Consider the following 21717-nt stretch of genomic DNA (forward strand, 5'->3'; position numbering starts at 1 on the left):
ACAAAGGACCGTCACCAGAGAGATGAGATCTCACACTTAGATTGATAGAAAAGCTTTGTATTTTGGGTTTTACTCATAAAATTTCTGGTATCTCTGCCTAACAAGGGCACAGAACTTCACTGATGCTGTTTTTTCACATTTAAACTTAATTTAAAAGAGATTTGAGATTGAGATTTGAATATTACACATTAGACTTGTGCTGTCAAAGTTTCGATGAAAAATCAGATGTTTAAATTTATATTTGAGCTTTTTTTCATTTTAAAATACATTTTGCCTTAAGTATTATAATTTTTTTGTTTCACTTAAATATCTCTTGAATTTTTTATTTTTATTTAAGTATCCCCCAACATAGAGTCTCATCCTCTTGCATTACAGTTCACCTTTTTAAACCCAAATTTGAGCCGGCTCACTGGGTTTCTCTGAGAAGTCAGAAATGAATCAAGCACAACATTCAACCACTAAAACTCATTTTTCTGTTCAGGGATGACAGTAAATAACTATAATTTGACATATTCATCAAGAAATATTAATATGCTTTACTATCTTTCAGTTTTTTTGGTAAATCAGTAAATTTGAAAATTTGTGAATAACAATAAAAATTATATTTTAGCATTAAAGATATCATTTGGAATAAAGAGCTTCTACATATTGGTGTATTCACCATTGCAGAAACATAAAGAATGATTTTGGTAATTACCAATGCTGTTAATTTAGGGCAGCTGTGGCAGAAACCTTACTTTGGGTGGTGGTCTAATAAATTTAAGCACTGTTATATACAGCATTGTTTTACGGTGTCTCTCTTCCTGTCTTCAGTGTATTTATACAACTTAATTCAAACGTAAAAACTGACAACCCATCCCCTCACCTTTCTGTTATGTTCCACATATAAACTTAAAACAAAAAGTAAGGCAATTTGTGTTTGGTACATTGTTTCTCTGTTGTAACAATGCTTCTTGGTAATAAATCGTATACTGTTGGAAAGCCTGTTTATTACCCTTTTAAATGAAGCCACATTTGTAAGGATCATGCATTTGTGGGATGAGCAGCAGAGCTGAGTATATGGGTTGCACCCATGAAAAATGGGCCAAATCTTCTCTGCCAATGCTAAACAGCTGATTCTGCCATTGACTCTTGTTTGGTGGATTGGATGATTGAAGTTTGAAGAAGAAAGACATAACCTATTGGCAATTTAACAATATTTTCATTTAACAAACAGGAGCCTCAGTAGTGTGTGGAAGAACCATACACAGCCACAACAGCCTGGCTCCTCGTCCTCATGCTGGTCACCAGCCTGGCTCCTCCTCCTCATGCTGGTCACCAGCCTGGCTCCTCCTCCTCATGCTGGTCACCAGCCTGGCTCCTCGTCCCCATGCTGGTCACCAGTCTGGCTCCTCGTCCTCATGCTGGTCACCAGCCTGGCTCCTCCTCCTCAGGCTGGTCACCAGCCTGGCTCCTCCTCCTCATGCTGGTGACCAGCCTGGCTCCTCGTCCTCATGCTGGTGACCAGCCTGGCTCCTCCTCCTCATGCTGGTGACCAGCCTGGCTCCTCGTCCTCATGCTGGTCACCAGTCTGGCTCCTCGTCCTCATGCTGGTCACCAGCCTGGCTCCTCCTCCTCAGGCTGGTCACCAGCCTGGCTCCTCGTCCTCATGCTGGTCACCAGCCTGGCTCCTCGTCCTCATGCTGGTCACCAGCCTGGCTCCTCCTCCTCATGCTGGTCACCAGCCTGGCTCCTCCTCCTCAGGCTGGTCACCAGCCTGGCTCCTCCTCCTCATGCTGGTCACCAGCCTGGCTCCTCGTCCTCATGCTGGTCACCAGCCTGGCTCCTCGTCCTCATGCTGGTCACCAGCCTGGCTCCTCCTCCTCATGCTGGTCACCAGCCTGGCTCCTCCTCCTCATGCTGGTCACCAGCCTGGCTCCTCGTCCCCATGCTGGTCACCAGTCTGGCTCCTCGTCCTCATGCTGGTGACCAGCCTGGCTCCTCCTCCTCATGCTGGTGACCAGCCTGGCTCCTCGTCCTCATGCTGGTCACCAGTCTGGCTCCTCGTCCTCATGCTGGTCACCAGCCTGGCTCCTCCTCCTCATGCTGGTCACCAGCCTGGCTCCTCCTCCTCATGCTGGTCACCAGCCTGGCTCCTCCTCCTCATGCTGGTGACCAGCCTGGCTCCTCCTCCTCATGCTGGTCACCAGCGTGGCTCCTCCTCCTCATGCTGGTCACCAGTCTGGTCACACACTGCTGCTGGTCACCAGCCTGGCTCCTCCTCAACTCAGCATTTGTCACCAGCCTGGCTTCGTTGCTGGTCACCAGCGTGGCTCCTCCCCCTCATGCTGGTCACCAGCCTGGCTCCTCCTCCTCATGCTGGTCACCAGCGTGGCTCCTCCTCCTCATGCTGGTCACCAGCCTGGCTCCTCCTCATGCTGGTCACCAGCCTGGCTCCTCCTCATGCTGGTCACCAGTCTGGCTCGCCTCATGCTGGTGACCAGCCTGGCTCCTCCTCATGCTGGTGACCAGCGTGGCTCCTCCTCCTCATGCTGGTCACCAGTCTGGTTCATGCTGGTCACCAGCCTGGCTCTCCTCAGGCTGGTCACCAGCCTGGCCTCGCCCTCATGCTGGTCACCAGCCTGGCATGCTGATTATGCTGGTCACCAGCCTGGCTCCTCCTCCTCATGCTGGTCACCAGCCTGGCTCTCCTCCTCAGGCTGGTCACCAGCCTGGCTCCTCCTCCGTCAATAGTCACCAGCCTGGCTGTTTCGCACCTCATGCTGGTCACCAGTCTGGCTCCTCCTCCTCATGCTGGTCTCCAGTCTGGCTGCTCCTCCTCATGCTGGTCACCAGTCTGGCTTCATTTCATGCTGGTCACCAGCCTGGCTTTCGCCCCATGCTGGTCACCAGTCTGGCTCTGCTGGTGACCAGCCTGGCTCCTCCTCCTCATGCTGGTGACCAGCCTGGCTCCTCGTCCTCATGCTGGTCACCAGTCTGGCTCCTCGTCCTCATGCTGGTCACCAGCCTGGCTCCTCGTCCTCATGCTGGTCACCAGTCTGGCTCCTCGTCCTCATGCTGGTCACCAGCCTGGCTCCTCGTCCTCATGCTGGTCACCAGCCTGGCTCCTCCTCCTCATGCTGGTCACCAGCCTGGCTCCTCCTCCTCATGCTGGTCACCAGCCTGGTCACACACTGCTGTGGGATGGCATCCCATTCTTCAACCAGCATTTGTCACAAGTCAGCCAGTGTGGTTGTTTTGGTCACTCTGGCACGAACAGCACGCCCAAGCTGATCCCAGAGAGTTCAGTGGGGTTGAGGTCAGGACTGCTAGCTGGCCTCTCCACTTCCAAATTCTGGAGGTGGTCTCTGATAAACCCCGCTCTGTGGGGACAAGTGTAGTCATCTAGGAGGATAGAGTTCTTGCTGACAGGGTGAGAAAAAAGATTCTTGGGGTGTTGTCTTCTTGGGACGCCCACTTCACTCCAAACAATGCAGCAACTTGGTTTTGCGGAACACCAGCTTGAAGTTGCCCAGCTGACGGGCCCTATCCAGATCAGTCAAACGTGGCATGCTGATTATTGAAGCAGACATCTACTGACCACTGTAGCAAGGCCCATGCTCACAGTTGCTCATCTGGGGGTACCAGAAGCTCAAAACAAGAGTCAATAGCAACAGCAAAATCAGCTGTTTAGCATTGGCAGAGAAGATTTGGCACATTTTTCATGGGCGCAACCCACATACTCAGCTCTGCTGCTCATCCTACAAATGCATGATCCTTACAAATGTGGCTTCATTTAAAAGGATAATAAACAGGCTTTCCAACAGTATAAGATTTATTACCAAGAAGCATTGTTACAACAAAGAAATAATCTACCAAACACAAATTGCCTTACTTTTTGTTTTAAGTTTATAAATCTATTAGGGGTGTAACGGTTTTGGTTCGGTACGTAACTTGGTTTTGAAGTCACGGTTCAGTACGTTTTCGGTACAGTAATTGAAGCGAGAGAATAAAATTTAATTTTTCTTTTTTAAAAATAAATTGTATTAAAATAGATAGGCTGAATAAATTACATTTAAATTATTAATAATGCTGTGACCTCCTCCCAAAAGTTCTTCAGTGATTAAAAATATTAATAAATAAATATATTTTTGAATTACAAAGTTTTTCTTAATTTATATATTGACATATTTATACCCATTCTTTAAACACTAAAATTTCCCAGCCAACTTGAACACATCATCATACAACTGTGCGTTAGCTTGTTAAGTATGCTAATTAGCTCTATCCTGCCGATTTCAACACAGACTTCAGCTCTGGATTACTTTTTTAACCAATGGGACCTGCTACAAAGTTTGGGGGAACTTTCCACAGCCCATTTAGGCCATAAGGAGGTTAGAGCTGTGAACTCTGAGGATAACTGTACCTGTGATGCTGCTGCAGACATGATGGAGTCTCCTCTCCCCCTCCTCTGAGGCTGATAGTTGAAGGTAGCATTAATCTGATTCACAGAGCCAGAGCTCCAGTGTTAGAATAAAAACCATCTTAAAGAATAGGAAGTTCATGACGGGCTGGTGAGACTTTTTGTTGTTCCTCCTCGTTACAGTGACGTTCTTGTTTGAGTGGAGCCTTTTCTAATGCTCTGATTGGTCCGCTGGATGACGTGCTGTCAGCGACACAGCTGCTGAATAATGTCAGCGCTACAGTTGTTGTCTTTGTCCACTGTTGTATTTTACAAGGAAACAAAGAGTTCCTAAACAGGACCCTGTTATCTGGGAATATTCAGGCGTTTGCTGTGGGTGCCAGGTCAGTGTGACGGTGAGTTGTTCTCTGGTTTTCTGTCTGTGTATGAGCTTCCTGTACTATATATATATATACACACTTGAGGAAAAAATTGTTAGCCCCCTATGACAATTTCAGTTTTTCTGTTGTTTCCCAAGTGCTGTTAAACAGAGTGGAGAGTTTTTAACACAGCTTTTTCAAACATCCTAGTTTTATTTTGGATGCTGACATTATTTTACTTACACACAGAAAAAAGTTTTTTCACATAAATTAATAAATAATTAAATGATTGATAAATTCATTGTGATAGGACAGAAATATTATTATCCTCCTGAGCTTTTGTTTGAAATGTGTTTTTAGTTTCTTCCTCTGACCTGGGATCAGTAGCACTGGAAAAAGTTTAAAAGCTCAGCCTTGTCTTTGAACAGGAAGTAGTTTCAAACAAAAACCATGTCCTTAGCAGAAAATCCAGACCTGGATCAGTTTTAGAGCAGGTGTTTGGGCTGAGCGTTGTTGGGGGTTTTCAGCCAGTCAGAACTGGTATCAGTCATTGAGCGAGGGATGGGGGGACTCAATTTACGACGGACTACAAGGACTGGTTAAAACCAAACATCAGCAAAATTTCCACTAAAAGTCTGGAATTTAATGGAAATCTTTCTTTCCAAAATCCACACAAAGTCACTAAAATTTGAAAGGAATCACCTAAAGTCTCTGTGGAAATTCTTAAACATATTTTGAGGGTATCCTATAAAAAGTACCCCAGAAATTCTTCAGATGTTTCTAAAATGTTCCGGTGAAACTTTTCTATAGTCTAAACAAACATCAGAATTCCCCCCCCCAAAACAATCTGAGCTTTGAAAAATAATCTAGCAAATTCCCCAATTGTTCTTATTAAATTCCCCCAAATTACAAATTCAATCCCCAAATAAAGAACTTGAAGATGTCCTGAAAATTTAACAAAAAGTCTGAGAAAATTCTCTCAACATTTCAAGGAAACACTGATATTTCGATGGACACTCTGGACCATTGCTTTAAACAAACCTTAAACTGAAATTATTGCTTTGTTGTAGGAAATCCGAACTGTGACGTCCTCACATGGAGGGTCTTTGGAGATTGAAATGTACAACATTAAATGAAGCCTTTCTATTTGTGTTTGAGTTTTAAATCATGAATGTTGTGATAATTAATTCTGATGAATGCTCTGTATTTGCTCCTTTGGTTGAATGAAAAATAACTCTAATTGTTAAATAGAAAGCATCCTGAGGTTTGTATTTATTAGGCAGTGAGGATGAAATTAATGAGGTCCTCTCAGTCACCAGAGTTTCCCGTCCCTGATATAGAAAGGTTTTCAGCTCAGCTGGAGCCAAACAGTGGGATGCCCTGTTAAAGCTGATGCATAAAGCATTGTGAATGCCCTGCTTCATGGGGGGGGGGGGGGGGGGCACATTTAATTCTTTAAAAGATAGACTTAAAATCTGGACCTATGCAGGGGGTTCCCTCAAACCTCTTGACTTTCTATGTGCTTAGTGACCTCTGTTCGTGGTGCTTCTCCTCATAGGTAAACTAGTCTGCGGTTGGTCAAATGGTAGCTTTTCTAAATATTTTTGTTAAGTTTAAAAGGGGATCTAAGCCACACAAAATGTCATTATTTGGATTCTGAACTGATCAGTGGATTAGTTCAAAACAGACAAAACTTTCAAATGTGCAATCATTGATGTCCACTTTCTAAACTCTCTAACGTTTTCAGTTTATTCTAATGGGAAATCCCCACAAATCTTTTCATTTAAGAAGCTGTAATGCGACTTTTGATGTAATTTTGTGAATTTATTAGTTGTTATTTAAATCCTGTACATGTACTGATTGACTGGTCCTGATGAAGTGATGAAGGCCGTCTCCACCTGTTGATGTGGTTTATCTGTGACGCGTCGTTATCAGATAACCTGCAGGGATTACGGTGAGATTAAAACATGATGAAAACATTGGTGAGGCTGATGATTCTCTCTTTGTGTCTCTTGTTAGGTAAAGCGGCTGACAGGTGTGGTGAGTTGCATAAAATGGCTTCTCTGTCCTCCCATGATTCCCAGCTCCTCTGTGGATGGTTGACCAATGGAGGGCCTTGCCTCGTGTGATGTCACAGCGGTATAAAAGCCCCCCGCCAGCCCGCTCTCTCCTCTGAGCAGAGTCAGCGTTCCCGGCCCGGACGCCTCGGCTGGAGGGACTGCTGTCAGGAGGAAAAACAAAACTACACGGCACTGACGGCCTGTAGTTTTGTTTTTTTCTGTGGGGTTCCTTCCAGGCTCAGCTGTTCTCCTTTTGGATTTTCTTGCCACATTTTCTGGATAAAGAGATTAAAGTTTCTGCAGACAGCCCTCTGGGCACACCGGGCATCCTTGTGCAGACAAGTAAGTGTCTTTAAGTTTGTTCACGTGTTGTGATTGACGAGCAGCAGCTGGCTGACGCTTAGGACATATGGCTTCAAAGACGCGCACCCAACTCCTTCAGCTTTCTGTCACTTTTATCTTTGGCCACTCTTTCCGCTCTTTTTGCCATTTTCATGTTGAAGGTTATAATGGGACGTCCCAGAATAGACCTGATAGCATCGGACTGGACTCTCAGCTGGGCGGCTGATGGCTTTTTAAGGGAATCAGCAGCAGGGCTATCAGTTGCTCCTCCAGCTATGTGCCACATGGTGGCTGTCAATCAAACCAAGGTGTGTTGGAGAGGGGGGGCTGTTATTTTTAGTGCTGGTGTCCTGTGTTAGATAAACCCCCCTCCCTGGTTACATTACCCAGAGCTGTGAGGGGAGGAAGTGTCTGACTGACCAGGGGAGCTTTTATTTTGGAGGAGAGCGAACAGCTGTTGGCTTGTCGTTAAGAGTTTGCTTATTTTTAGATTTGATTGGAGTTAAATGTGAGATGAGACCGCTGAGAATCTGGCTGATCCACTCCACTGTGGAAGAGAAAGACAAAAATGTGATGTCTGAGATGTTTGAGATAGAAATGATGAATAAAGGTGACTATAAGGTGCTGCTTTTGTATCAGAGTGCAGTCGGAGGTTATAAGGTTTAATTCTGCAGCTGAAGAGTTGGTTCAAGCACATGCTAATTACACTAAATTTCTATTTTAAATCTACATATATATATATATATATATATAGAGAGAGAGAGAGAGAGAGAGAGAGAGAGAAAATGTTCTTTCTTTTTAAACTTTATACTCTGATCTAGTAGTTCCTAAACTTTTCAGCCCAAAAACCAAAAATAGGAGTTCCAGAGACCAGGGACCCTCAGTGTCCCCTAGGTGGGTGAAGCATGTAATGTTGCACACTTTGCCGTGATTGTTGCTTATAAGCCTTAAGACCATCGTATTATCTGTGATTTCTTAGAAGAATGAGTGGTGTCTGTGTGCATCTTTAAAGGGCAGCTGACCCCTCCATTTCTGCCATCATACATGTGCACACTAATGTCTAAGGCAGGGGTTCTCAACATTGGGGCCGGGGCCCCATTTGGGGTTGTGAGACACTAAGAGGGGGTCTCTAGATACCTTAAAAACCTAACGACATTTTTGAATTATACTGTTGCCATTTTACACAAATTTTGTCTAATTTTTACCCATTTTTATCACTTTTAACACTTTTTTTTAACCAATTTTAACATATTTTTGCAACTAAAACCCATTTTTGTCAGTTTTAAACCCTTTCCACCACTTTTTTTTCTGCCTGTTTTTGCCACTTCTAAACCAAGTATTACCACTCTCTGCCTATTGCTGGCTCTGTTGACACATTATTGCCACTATTAACCCCCTTTTCCACTTTTTAAGCCACATTTCACATTTTGAAAAGCTGGTTTTTGCCAGTTTCTGACTATTTTTGCCTCAGCTAACTATTTTCTTTAAGCTTATATCAATTTTCATCCCATTTCACCAAATGTCCACCTATTTTTGCCACTTTAAACCATTTCAGCAACTTTTGAATCCCCTTTTACCACTTGACATTCCCTTTTTCGCCACTTTAACCCATTTTTGGTTATTCTTGCCACTTTTATCTAATTTCTGGCATTGCTAACCCATTTCTGCTACTTTTAAAATCTAATTTCACCACCCTTCCCGCCATTTTTTGCCATTATTAAACAATTTTAGCTATTTTTAACATATTTTCATTCTATTTATAACAAAAGATTTACTTTTTTAAGAGGGCCACTGACTAAACAAATGAATAGAAATGTGTTTCTTTGATAAGAGAGGTTATTATTCAAGTTAAATATAAAATACCACAGCTTAACTTTACAACGGACCATGGTTTTGCTGGGCCCCAGGAAGCTCTCCCATTTTTCCCCTCTAATGGACGGCCTTGTCTCCACATGACTTTTCTAGAATGCTCATGGCTGTGTTCAACCACCCTCAGGTACGGTGGGGGTCCCCGGTCTCTGGCACCTTTATTTTGGGGGTTGCGAGCTGAAAAGGTTGAGGACCACTGGTCTAAAGAACTTTTTGCACAAGACTTTCATCTCACTGTATGTTTATACGTTCAGTTAAACTAATTTTTATGCAAATCTTTTGCTATTATGGGTAAAATAAACCAACTGAAGTCACTGACATTATTTCTCTGTTTTTGGAAAATATCATACCCCCTTTGGTGTCTCATGACTACCTAGGAGGTCCCAACCCCCACTTTGGGAACAGCTGTGCTTAAGCATTAAAGAAAATGGTTAACACATTTTATTAAGAACAAAGCAGAGGGAGGGCAAGTTTTTGTTCCTTTTAAGGTTAATTTTAAGGGTTTTTACATTTATTTTGGAGAGGACAGGACAGCAGCTAACTCAGGAAATTAGGGAGAGACAACGCTGGGGATGACATGTGTGAAAGGAGCCAAAGGTCAGATTTGAACCCAGGCCACCTGCTTGGATGACCTACTTCCCTTACACACAGTGCAGCCTTACTGCAAGGCCATCAAAGGCTGATAGAAAATAACTTTTAAATGTTTAAAAGGAAAGAGAATCAACATAAGTTAATTCAGTGAATTAAAATGTATGCAGAACTTCATATATGGTGAAAACATCAAAAACTGTTGGGTCAAGAAACTTACAGGAAATAAAAAAAAAAAAGAAAAGGTTGTGAATACGTTTTTTTCATTATATCTGCAGGGGAGACGGAATTGAGATAGTTAATAAACCAAGACAGGCGAGTTATAATTAAAACATGAAATGATGAAATACTTTTAACTCCCTGCTTTCCAAACAGGCTCCTGCATTGGTTGGTTCTCAGGCCCCAGTGGTTGTGTGGAAAGTCTGGGGTTTACATTTAAGTCGTTCCTATAGTTAAACACTAATAACACCATTCAAAAGTTCACAATTACATGCTTTATGTTTGCATCCCAGTTACACATCTGCAATCAGCAAAATGAAGGAATGACAAGAATGGCTAGAGGCAAATAATCGTCTTTAATAATATATGTTAAAACTTCAACTTTTATTTGTTACATCCATCAGGTTCTTATTAGATAGTTATACTCCTGCAGTAATCTTAGAGAAGCCTTTCATTGTTCCAACTGCTGTAATTAAGGGAAAGTTTATAGAAATGTGGATATTTTATAGACATTTAGATGATAAAACTTGAACAGGACATGCATATACATTACGCTGGCTGGTTGTTCTGGTTAAAGAAGCCCCGGTTTTACCCATAGCTGTTCTATAAAATAATGTTTAAGTGAATAGTCCTCAGACTTTGATGTATATCAAACACTTTTGAAGATACCTGATGTCTTAGATATGTATCAACCTGATAAGTCTGGAGTTCTGTCACTTCATGAACCTTCAGTCGAGTCATCAGATTAAGTTTAGCTGAAACTAGAGACGGCTGCGTGTTGCGATCAGGGACTCTCCAGAACCTGAGGTCACTGCTGCAGGTTCCCGTCATACTTAACGTTTGACCAGCATGAAGACTCCTCTACTGGAGACAGCTGGGCAGCTGCTGGCCTTATCAGATCAGCATGTTAAAAATAAGATGGAGAAACCAGTCAGTGTAACCACATGAAAATCAAACAGCCAGAGATCCACCCAGCTCTTTAGAAGAGTTTTCAAAGGTTGCCTGATGTTTAATGTTAATGGGGTGTTGAAGTTCTTAGGTTCAATGTTTGCGTATTTAAAGTTCCTTAAATCCCCTGAATTAACATTTAAAACCAAATTCACCACCTAAACCTCATGGTTAGTGAATAAAATCTCCTAAATGTTACAGAATCATTTAACTATTTAATTTACAGTTAACTGAGATTTTACTATCGCATGCCAATGGCTTGAATGTTTCTTATCCCTTTGAAACATTTAGTGAATCCATCTGTTAAAAACTGTTTGTATTATTAATTTCCATTAAGCTCAGCATTGATTTCATTAAAAAGGCTTTATCTATAGAGGATGGCGCATTGGCCATCCAAATAATCAATATTTACAGGAACAATTTCACACCACTTTTATCACATCTTAGAATTATATTTTCAACTTACTTCTCTGTCGTCTGGTTTTAATGTGATATCCCCACCTGTTAGTGGCTGTAGCACATCTGACAGCTTTGTACCAACTACTATTAAATAACGAAAGGAGAGATACTAAGACATTAATGTAGCAATTCTTAACCAAAGAAGCAAACTATTTTACTTGACCATTAAAAAACCTGAGCTGCTACAAAGCCAAAATTGTTGGTCGATTATAGGCATTGTCCATTATGTGTTAGCATCAAGCTAACAGACTACATCCTGGCCTCTCTGGGGTTTTATTTAATGCAGCACAGCTCAGATTTACATTTCATGATGTGGATCTGTCTTAATCGCACAGATGGTTAGTCTTTTCTTTGAATTTCTTCACACCATTGTCATCACAATGCTGTAAAACAACAATCTTAGTGCATTTCTGCTTCCCCTTCGCTGTATAATGCTGATATCATCATCATCATCATCATGTTCTTTAAAGGCTAATAAAGGGGACCGAGGCTATGCGCTGGTTTACGTATGAAGTGGTAAAGTAGGGGTACGGAGGCTGTGGGTTACTGAGACTTAACTTAAAGAATTTCCAGAACAGTCACTTTATGAAACAGAGAGTGACGTTGATGGCTAAAGGATGCTCACATCTGACCAATCAGAGGAGTTCTTATTATTTTAGTCAATAGGAGGTGAGCTGACATTAACATATCAGTGAGAAGCAGCTGTTTGTTTACTCAAGTTTTGGCCTGGATCAGGACCAATCAGTGCCAACCAGGTCAAACCAGGACCAATCAGAGCCAGCAAGGTCAAACCAGGGCCAATCAGAGTCTGTCAGTGCCAATGAGGTCAAACCGGGGCCAGTCAGAGCCAATCAGAGCCAGTAGGTTACACTAGGACCATATGGAGCCAGTCAGTGCCCAAAAGGTCAAACCAGGGCCAACCAGACCTAAATGGAAAGCAACCAGGACCAATTAGAGCCAAATGGACCAGGGCCGATAAATGTTAGCGTTAAAGCAGCCAAGCTTGGCCTTTTCAGAGATAAGAAGCACCAAACAGCTCAGTTTAAGGCCAGTCTAACTAAGCCGAACTAAAGCCAGCTGGGTCTAGCCATGGCCAAAGGGGTATGAGAGGGTCAACAGAGGGCTGTTAAAGGGCTGGTGTAAGGAAATGAGAGCCAGTACACTTCATCCTTTTTTACTCAAAGCTGTTAATTTACAGTGATTTTGATTTGTTGATGGATTATTTTGACTCATTAATTTGAATTATGTCATTGAAAAAGACAGCGATCACATGACCTTCACTGCCTATGGCATCAGAAAAAATGTCAAAAGTTCACTTCATAAGAAGAAATGATATAATGAGCTGTGAATGTTACTAGTTTTGTTAGTAAATCCTATGAAAACTTGCCTACACTTAGTTCTGTGTTTTCAGTTATTTTCACCTCCTCACCTCCTCGCTGTCTCATCAGATGTTGGTGTTTTTAAGTTTTCTCATGAGCATCTTTAAATTTGGTTATTATTCAAGTTTTCCTGCTCCATCAGCTCTCGTTAGATTTTTTAGAAATAAAATATCTCTTAAGATGTAAAAGTTAAGATACCACTCCAACCTTTCCACATGCTGGAAAATCACATCCTGATGCACAGAGGTTGTTTACCAGCTTTAGTTATTAAAAATCCCTCAAAAGCCTCGATAGAACCCATAAGAACACACTGAAGTATGGTTAAAGCGTGCAGAGCTGTTAAAATGAGTGTATTAATCCACTGAGAGATTATAGAAAAAGTTAATTTTTAACAAATATAATATTAAACCTCACTCTCATGAAAGCCACTGGCTGTTGGGGTTGCTGTCTTTTGGTTGTTAACAAACCAGTTTTTGGTCCATCAGAATCAGAAGTAGCCGCTACATAACATGTTTCAGCAAATATTTTTAGCTTTCTTCATGGTCTGTGGTAATAAACTTTGAGGGATAGTTATGTTTAGCTTTATGTTCTTGTTATTTAGAAGATACTGTCAAAATAAGAAATATAGATTCTTAGTGTTCTTTGCGGCAGTTTCTTTCCTTTGATTAAACTTTTCTTAATGCTTTTACTGTGAATTTCCAGAAAGACTGAGTTTATTTGTAATCTTATCATTGAAAGTTCAAGCAGTTATTTTGTGCTGTTTTTCATATTTCAGAACTGTTTTGCTTTTACTGAAATGATATTTAATTTATCATTTTCAGGACATGATAGAAATGGGGAAAAAACACAATTAGGGCTGCAGTAATAGATTCTTTTTGTAGTTGAGTACTCTGTCGATTCTTCTGAAGATTAATCGAGTACTCTAATGAGAAATGTTGCATTTTTTAATCAGTCACTTTGGCTTTTTCAAGAGAAGTAGTACTAGAGAAATGAGAAAAGAAGCTGGGTCCCTTAAATGAACTACTTCTATATTAAAGATTGGTTTTATTCTTTAAAGAAAATACATTTTACAAAGTGCAATGAAGTTCTTATGACAGTTTAAATTTCTTAACGTTACAAGGAAAGGAAGTTACATAATGACATTAGATTATGCCATATTTAGGGTTTTAGGGATCCTCTCCCAGGACATTTTGGGTGCCAACACTTTATTTCTTCTATTGTAATTTATTTTTATTTTCCAATTTGTCATTAAAGTAAAGGGACACAATCATTTTAACATCCTCTACTTTGTACATGCGTGTAATATTTCACATTATAGCAACAGTAAAGCTCCATCATTCACACAGAGGTCTGATGATGGCTGAAAGGCCAACCTTTAGATTACAGGAATATGGTCGATTTTTCAAAGCGTGTTCACTTTTAATTTTAGCACATTTTTGTTTGTGAGTTCATCCACCATAAAAATCTGACTTTTGACACCATCCACCAACATGGAGACCACATTTAAGGGATAAAGCTGCTTCTGTGACCTGTTGAATTCTGACTATATGATGATGAACTTTGACCTATTTAGTCTCAGTCAATGTCTGTGGCAATAGCGTGTTTCTGTTTAATTGCCGTCAATTTATTATCAATATAAGTCTTATAAAATTATTTGGGATGCTGACACTTTTTAAAAAATACGCTGCAATCAAGACGTCAGTGCTCTGAGTTTTAAATAATTTATATTTAAATGTATGACGTGCACTCGCGGAAGAAAGAGAGAGATAGAGGGAGAGAGGGAAAGCCCCAAGACAGGACTTGAATCGTGACGCCTGACGGTGTTCTGTGAAACCGTCGGCAGACAAGATCAACTCGGAGATCTGCACCGGCATAGCGCCATATCTGCCAGCCGCAGGCGGTGGCTGCGTAAAAACGCAGGACGCGTGCCTGTAAGCATCACTGCATCAACTTCGTGATTTTCACGCCTCGTATCATGCGTGTTGCGTTATAGTAACAGCGAAAACAAGTACATTGTGCCTCACAAATAGCCGTCCGTGTGAAACACAGCTCGCAGTGCAACACATGGCGCGATGTCCAGGCTACAGTGCGGGCGTATGGATACATGACTGATTTAAGCGAAGCCTCAAGGCAGATAATTTGCTTCGAGGAATTTTTTTGATTCGAATCACCCGAATAATTCGAGGAATCATTTCAGCCCTAAACACAATGTTAAAACCATGTCAATGTGCTGCTGTTTAAAATGCATGTCTCCTTTTGAAATGAAATTTATGAGGTGTTGAATAACTCCAGCCCAGAAATCATGAAAACTGAGTCAGCTAGAGAACTTTATTTACATCTGTCATGATGGTCTCATCATGATTTGTTTTAAGGGTGATTGGTTCCTTTTAAAGGTCCTGTATACACTGAAGGTTATTTATTTGTTTTATTATTATCAGATAGTCTGAAATCCAGCTGAATGTACCTTCAACCAGCCTGGGATGTGAATTTTTGCTTGGTTGGTTCTCGTGGCGGTCAAACAGGTGTTGTAATCCAGCTCTGTCCTCCATCACTCTCTGGTTTATCACCCAGACCCCCCGGAGCCTGGACCCCCTCCAGGGACACGGCTCCTAAAAATACGACAGGGGGATCAAACCTGTGGTCACAGATGCAGGGTCGCTGTCAGCAGGTCAGCTGTCAGAGAGAAAACAGGGACTACAGATACTGAATTTAGAACAAGAATGAATGTTGTAAGATCGCTTTTTATGATTCAGACGTCTGAGTCAGAGACGACCTTCATAACTACGTTTCCTTTTCTTAAAATGAAAAAACAAGAAATGAATCCAAGCATTTGTTATATATTGTCCATTAAGTTTATTTAATCTGTTTGATTGTTAAACAGTTTCTGCTGTAAAGCAGCAGTTAAAGAAAGCTCTTCTTTTTGTTAAAAAAAAAAACTAGACTTGTTTAAGAGAGTTTGAATTTGAGAATATCTAAATGGAAGACTTTTATTTTCTAAGGGCTTTTTGTGACACATTTTCATCAATACAGAATCAAAGAAAGGTTTACTTCATTTTCTATCCCAACAGGTTCTTCAGTTCAGATCAAATTTGACTGATGTCAAATAGTTGAAGCTGACAAACATTCACTGTCTCATTTGTTCTGTTTTGGTCTGGATGTTTTGTTAAATACTGCCACACAAGGCTGCTACAGGAAGCTGCTGTCCTGTTGCTGTACCTCATTCAAGCTTGGTGCTGCTGACTGGTGATGGACTGTGATTATTTTCTGATATTGTCTGCTTGTTCTGTCAGCCAGACTTGCTCTGTAGCAGGTAAATGAAATCAGTCTAAACAATAATTTCGGTCTTAACAGAGGGGTCTGTGTGGAGTCTGATAAATGACACATAGAAAGGCATTGTGGGTAATGTAGGAAGCAGATTCTTATGGTTTCAAGTATTTTTCTTTCACCGACATTGTGAGTTTGACCATGTTGTAGGTGTTTGAAGAGTCTTTAGATTCTGAAATTGTTGAACAAAGAAGTCAGAGATGTCATGAATCTGGCCAAACACGAGGTGTAGAGATCCACTGATTGGGAAAATGATTATGATTACAACCATGAAGCATATTACTGATGCTGATATCAACATGTTTTACTTCTTTTGGTCTGTTATTACAACAGACCAGAGTTTTTCCTTTCCTGTCAAAAGATCCTGATTGATCAGGAGACCAGGTAGTAGCATTAAATCATTACATCAAGACAGATAAACATTAAAACTGAAATTAGTTAATGCCGGTACTGAAGGGCAATGCTGTCATTTTATATTTATTGTATTGTACATTTCAGGTGACAAGCATCAACTGGATGTGTTTTAAGAATACAAGAAGACAGCATACATGAGAAAAACCTTATTATATAAAAAAAACAGAGTATGAGGGATGCACAGTATTTGATTTTTGCTGACTTCTGATATGCAGAAATTTCTAAACTCGTGTTGGCCAACAGTTACTGTAAACATAACAGACATTCTCCAGTCAAAGAGAGGCTGAGCCTCTCAAGAGAAACGGGAGAGACATGCGGCAAAGGGCCACAGGCCGGACTCCAACCCAGGCCACCCGCGCACATGGGTAACTCCCCAAACCACTCGACCATCTGCGCGCCCAGTAGTTGTGAATTTTGTTTCAGTTATTTGGTTTCATCCCTCTGACCCATGTATTTTAAATGTTTAATTATTTTTCATTCAGTTGATTGTCTCTTTTGTTTTTTCTTGTCTGCAGGGTGCCAACCAACATGTCAACACAGGCGCCGACGTTCACTCAGCCGCTGCAGAGCGTCGTGGCACTTGAGGGTAGTGCCGCGACGTTCGAGGCTCAAGTTAGTGGTAAGAAAGCTTTATGAGCCTTTAAAACCTTAAATTTTACTCCTCAGTGTTTGTGTTGTTGAATCCTTTATAAGGCTGATCAGTTTTTTATAAACATGCTGAACAAAACATGGATGACATCAGAATTAAAACCCCAAATATCAATGAACACTTAACCTTAGACAGTGAGTTATTAAAGATTTCTGTCTTAGCTGAACATGACCTAAAGCCAAAAACTAAAATACCAGTGTAAAAACTGCTATATTTAGTCGAGTCAAATAAGTTTATTTCATAGCACATTTAAATCTAAAAAAAAAAAGGCCACTGGGCTTCAGCCTATTCCTTTTTCGGTTGCTGTCTGATAAATTGTTATGTAAAAAAATTATTTTATTTTTGTTTTTAAACCGAAATAAAGCGTTCATTCATTCATTCATTCATTCATTCAAATCTCTGATGACCAAAGTGCTTCACCGGTGTTAACACAGGCTTATATTTGAAGATATTAATAAAATAAACAAGAAAAGCACAATAAATGACTTGTTAAAACATCATAAATCCAAGCATGAATAATACCAAAGAGGATTCTGAGTGTGTTCTAAAAGCCAGAGCAAATATGTGAATCTTAAGCAAGGATTTGAAGTTTTCCGTGAATTGAGAAGTTATAATGTTGACTGGTCCACAGATGAGGAGCAGCCACAGCGAACGCTCTGTCCCCTCAGGTTTTCAGACTGAACCTTGGGACACCTGAAATCATCTGGTGTGTTGACTGACCACAGTGCTCTTGTATTTTTTTTTGCTATTTTTCGATTTAGTAAGTTATGCCACTCTCAGCACAAAGACCTGACACATGCTGGATGTTGCCGCCTCAAGACAGTGTTACATGCTTTAGCGCAGTAATTCTCAAAGTGGGCTGTGGGCCCCACCAGGGGGGCATAGGATCATACCGGGGGAGGGGGGGCAAGGCCAGGCTAAGCAGCACCAGCTGATGACTTCAGATCTGTAGAAGTCTCCTCAGATTTAACGATATTATTGCAGTTAAAGTCCAAGAAATTGCCTGCATTTTGGATTGGAATGGAAAAGGAGGAGTGGTAGCTAGACAAGAGCCTTTGCCACACTTTTTTCCTTTTGCATCATCCTCCCTGTGTAAGGGAGGTTGCAAAAGGCAGTTGCCTCTCCAATACAAAATCACATTATAACTGGTCATTGAAAAAGAACTGAGAGTGCCAGTCTCACAGCTGCATCCAAGACACAAAAAGATCTGAAGTACCAAATGAGCCCACAGGTAGCACTGAAATTATACTGGGCTGGGGCTGGGGCTGGAGCATCTTGTCCGCATAACAGCCAGGAGAGTGGAGAGACAACCCAGCCTTGGGAAGGCTGGTTATCTCAGGGAGCCAATGAGGCTAACAGTTGTTTTGGGTCAGGCCGACACTGAAATTTTTTCCATCTGCCTTTGAGTCTTTCTGAGTCTCCCGGTGGCTTTACCTCGAATATGTCCGGATTCGGTGGCCCATTTCAGCCCAGCCGAGCTGACAACTTCTCCAAGTTGGCATCCATCTTGCGAAGGAGTTCAAAAATCGCATCCTGTTTGCGATTGAGCTCACATATCGCTTGAGTCTGAGTGTTGACAGCCCTGCACATTCCCCCAGTCATGACGGACAGCTTCTCAATTGCCAAAAGTGCTGCCAGCGTCCTCCGAGCTTTGCAATAGATCAGGAAGCTGCTAGCTCCAAACAGCAGAAAACCTGTTATCATAATTCCAATTATGTACACGTCTTCAACATCCTCAACGGAAAGGATCGACAGACACACAATCCTCCACTCCTCCCAGGAGTCCATCGTGTATCCGGCTGCAAACGTCCCGTCAGGGCAGGTGGGCTCTCCCTTACCCAGTCTCTTTGTCAAGAAAATTTGGTCGATTGCATTGAGACACCAGCTGATCAAGAGAAAGATTTCAAAGACCCTGGAAGAAAACTAGTGAGAGATGTGTCTAAAGACCCCAGAACAACTACCAAGACTCTAGAGCCAGGAACTGTAGTCTCAGACAAGACCCTCACTAGAGCCCTGACCAGGAATGTACTGAGAGGTTTCAGACCAAGAAAAACTCAACTTCTGCAGAAGACCCCTTCAAAGCAGACTGAAGTCTGCTAAGGACGACCTGGAGGAGGATGATGAATACTGGAAGCGTGACCTTTGGTCAGATGAAACTAAACTAGAGCTCTTTGGCCACAGAGACGTTGGTGATGTTTGGAGAAAGAACGGAGAGGCGTATCACCCAGAGAACACCATCCCCACAGTGAAACATGGTGGTGGGAAGATTATGCTGAGGGGATGCTTCAGTGAGTCTGGAACTGGAAACCTTGTCAAGGTGGAAGAAACCATGAAGAAAGAAGGAACCATGAAGAAAGAAGGAACCACGAAGAGAGAAGGAACCATGAAGAAAGAAGAAACCATGAAGAGAGAAGGAACCACAGAGAGAAGGAACCATGAAGAAAGAAGAAACCATGAAGAGAGAAGGAACCACAGAGAGAAGGAACCATGAAGAGAGAAGGAACCAAGAAGAGAGAAGGAACCAAGGAGAGAGACGGAACCACGAAGAGAGAAGGAACCACGAAGAGAGACAGAACCATAGAGAGAAGGAACCATGAAGAGAGAAGGAACCACGAAGAGAGACAGAACCATAGAGAGAAGGAACCATGAAGAGAGAAGGAACCACGAAGAGAGAAGGAACCACAGAGAGAAGGAACCATGAAGAAAGAAGAAACCATGAAGAGAGAAGGAACCACGAAGAGAGACAGAACCATAGAGAGAAGGAACCATGAAGAGAGAAGGGACCACGAAGAGAGAAGGAACCACAGAGAGAAGGAACCATGAAGAAAGATGGAACCATGAAGAGAGAAGGAACCACGAAGAGAGAAGGAACCAAGGAGAGAGACGGAACCACGAAGAGAGAAGGAACCACGAAGAGAGAAGGAACCAAGGAGAGAGACGGAACCACGAAGAGAGAAGGAACCATGAAGAGAGAAGGAACCAAGGAGAGAGAAGGAACCACGAAGAGAGAAGGAACCACGAAGAGAGAAGGAACCAAGGAGAGACAAGGAACCACGAAGAGAGAAGGAACCAAGGAGAGACAAGGAACCATGAAGACAGAAGGAACCACGAAGAGAGAAGGAACCAAGGAGAGGGAAGGAACCATGAAGAAAGAAGGAACCATGAAGAGAGAAGGAACCACGAAGAGAGACGGAACCAAGGAGAGGGAAGGAACCATGAAGAAAGAAGGAACCATGAAGAGAGAAGGAACCACGAAGAGAGACGGAACCACAAAGAGAGAAGGAACCAAGGATAGACAAGGAACCATGAAGAAAGAAGGAACCACGAAGAGAGAAGGAACCACGAAGAGAGACGGAACCAAGGAGAGGGAAGGAACCATGAAGAAAGAAGGAACCATGAAGAGAGAAGGAACCATGAAGAGAGAAGGAACCACGAAGAGAGAAGGAACCAAGGATAGACAAGGAACCATGAAGACAGAAGGAACCACGAAGAGAGAAGGAACCACGAAGAGAGAAGGAACCAAGGATAGACAAGGAACCATGAAGACAGAAGGAACCACGAAGAGAGAAGGAACCACGAAGAGAGACGGAACCAAGGAGAGACAAGGAACCATGAAGACAGAAGGAACCACGAAGAGAGAAGGAACCACGAAGAGAGACGGAACCAAGGATAGACAAGGAACCATGAAGACAGAAGGAACCACGAAGAGAGAAGGAACCACGAAGAGAGACGGAACCAAGGATAGACAAGGAACCATGAAGACAGAAGGAACCACGAAGAGAGAAGGAACCACGAAGAGAGAAGGAACCACGAAGAGAGACGGAACCATGAAGTCGCTCCTGGTGTAGAACTACCTTCAGAAGACCACAGTGAGCGTTACTGAGTGGCCTGCACAAAGCCCTGACTGAAATCCCATTGACAATCTGTGGGCTGAACTGAAGACGAAGGTCCATGCCAGAAGATCATCAGACTTGGAGGAGATTGAGAGATTGGCCAAAGAAGAATGGGCTGGGATTCCTCAGGAGTGGAGTCAGAGACTAAAACTACAACAAACCACTGCAGCTATCCAGCAAAAGGAGACACTATTGACTATCAGCACCAGGGGGGGTAATCATTCAGACCCTGACAGTGTTTGGTTTTTATGGAGTATTTTCATTTCTGTGTGCAAAGAAAAATAATTTCAGCATCCAAAATAAAACTAGGATGTTTGAAAAAATCAGTGTTGAAAACTCTCCACTCTGTTTAACAGCACTTGAGAAACACGTTTAAATCAATGACATTTTCCTCGGGGGCCAATAATGTTGTCCTCATGTGTATAATAGCACATGCCACCAGATTACAGTTAGAGTGTGTATTTGAAAGCATTTCCACTAAATCAGGAAGGCACCTGGTTTATATACTGGACGATATTTATGTTAACCAGTAAGTTATTCATAACTGCTAGCCATCTTGTAAGCCATTAACTTTGTTGACTTTAAACTTTAAATACAGATGGCTTTATCACTCGGCAGTCTCAACAGGATATTAATGAGGTTATTGTTTTTTTTGTTTTGTTTTTTCCAGACTTTTTCATATCATACTGATGCTAGCCTGATCCTTGCCCACGTCTTCAGTTTCTTTTCTAGGCAAGAATAAACATGTTCTGGAATTTCCCTATTCTGTATATGAGGTCAAATATCCATCCTCTCCTCTGGCTTTGAAAGAG

The 21717-nt window shown here is 42.1% G+C and overlaps 1 protein-coding gene across 6 annotated transcripts in view; it reads left to right on the forward strand.

Annotated features, from left to right (window-relative positions):
- The first annotated feature begins 6916 nt into the window (after positions 1 to 6916).
- Positions 6917 to 21717, forward strand: part of ttn.2 (titin, tandem duplicate 2) — a 268791-nt gene continuing 253990 nt past the window's right edge. For all 6 annotated transcript variants that reach the window (XM_041807290.1, XM_041807295.1, XM_041807291.1 and 3 more), the window contains exons 1-2: positions 6917 to 7163; positions 16879 to 16982. In XM_041807290.1, the coding sequence (XP_041663224.1) occupies positions 16892 to 16982 (91 nt within the window). In that variant the 5' untranslated portion in view covers positions 6917 to 7163; positions 16879 to 16891. The remainder of the gene's footprint in view (positions 7164 to 16878; positions 16983 to 21717) is intronic.

The sequence above is a fragment of the Cheilinus undulatus genome, linkage group 15, assembly GCF_018320785.1.
Source record: "Cheilinus undulatus linkage group 15, ASM1832078v1, whole genome shotgun sequence".
In the NCBI taxonomy this organism is placed as follows: domain Eukaryota; kingdom Metazoa; phylum Chordata; class Actinopteri; order Labriformes; family Labridae; genus Cheilinus; species Cheilinus undulatus.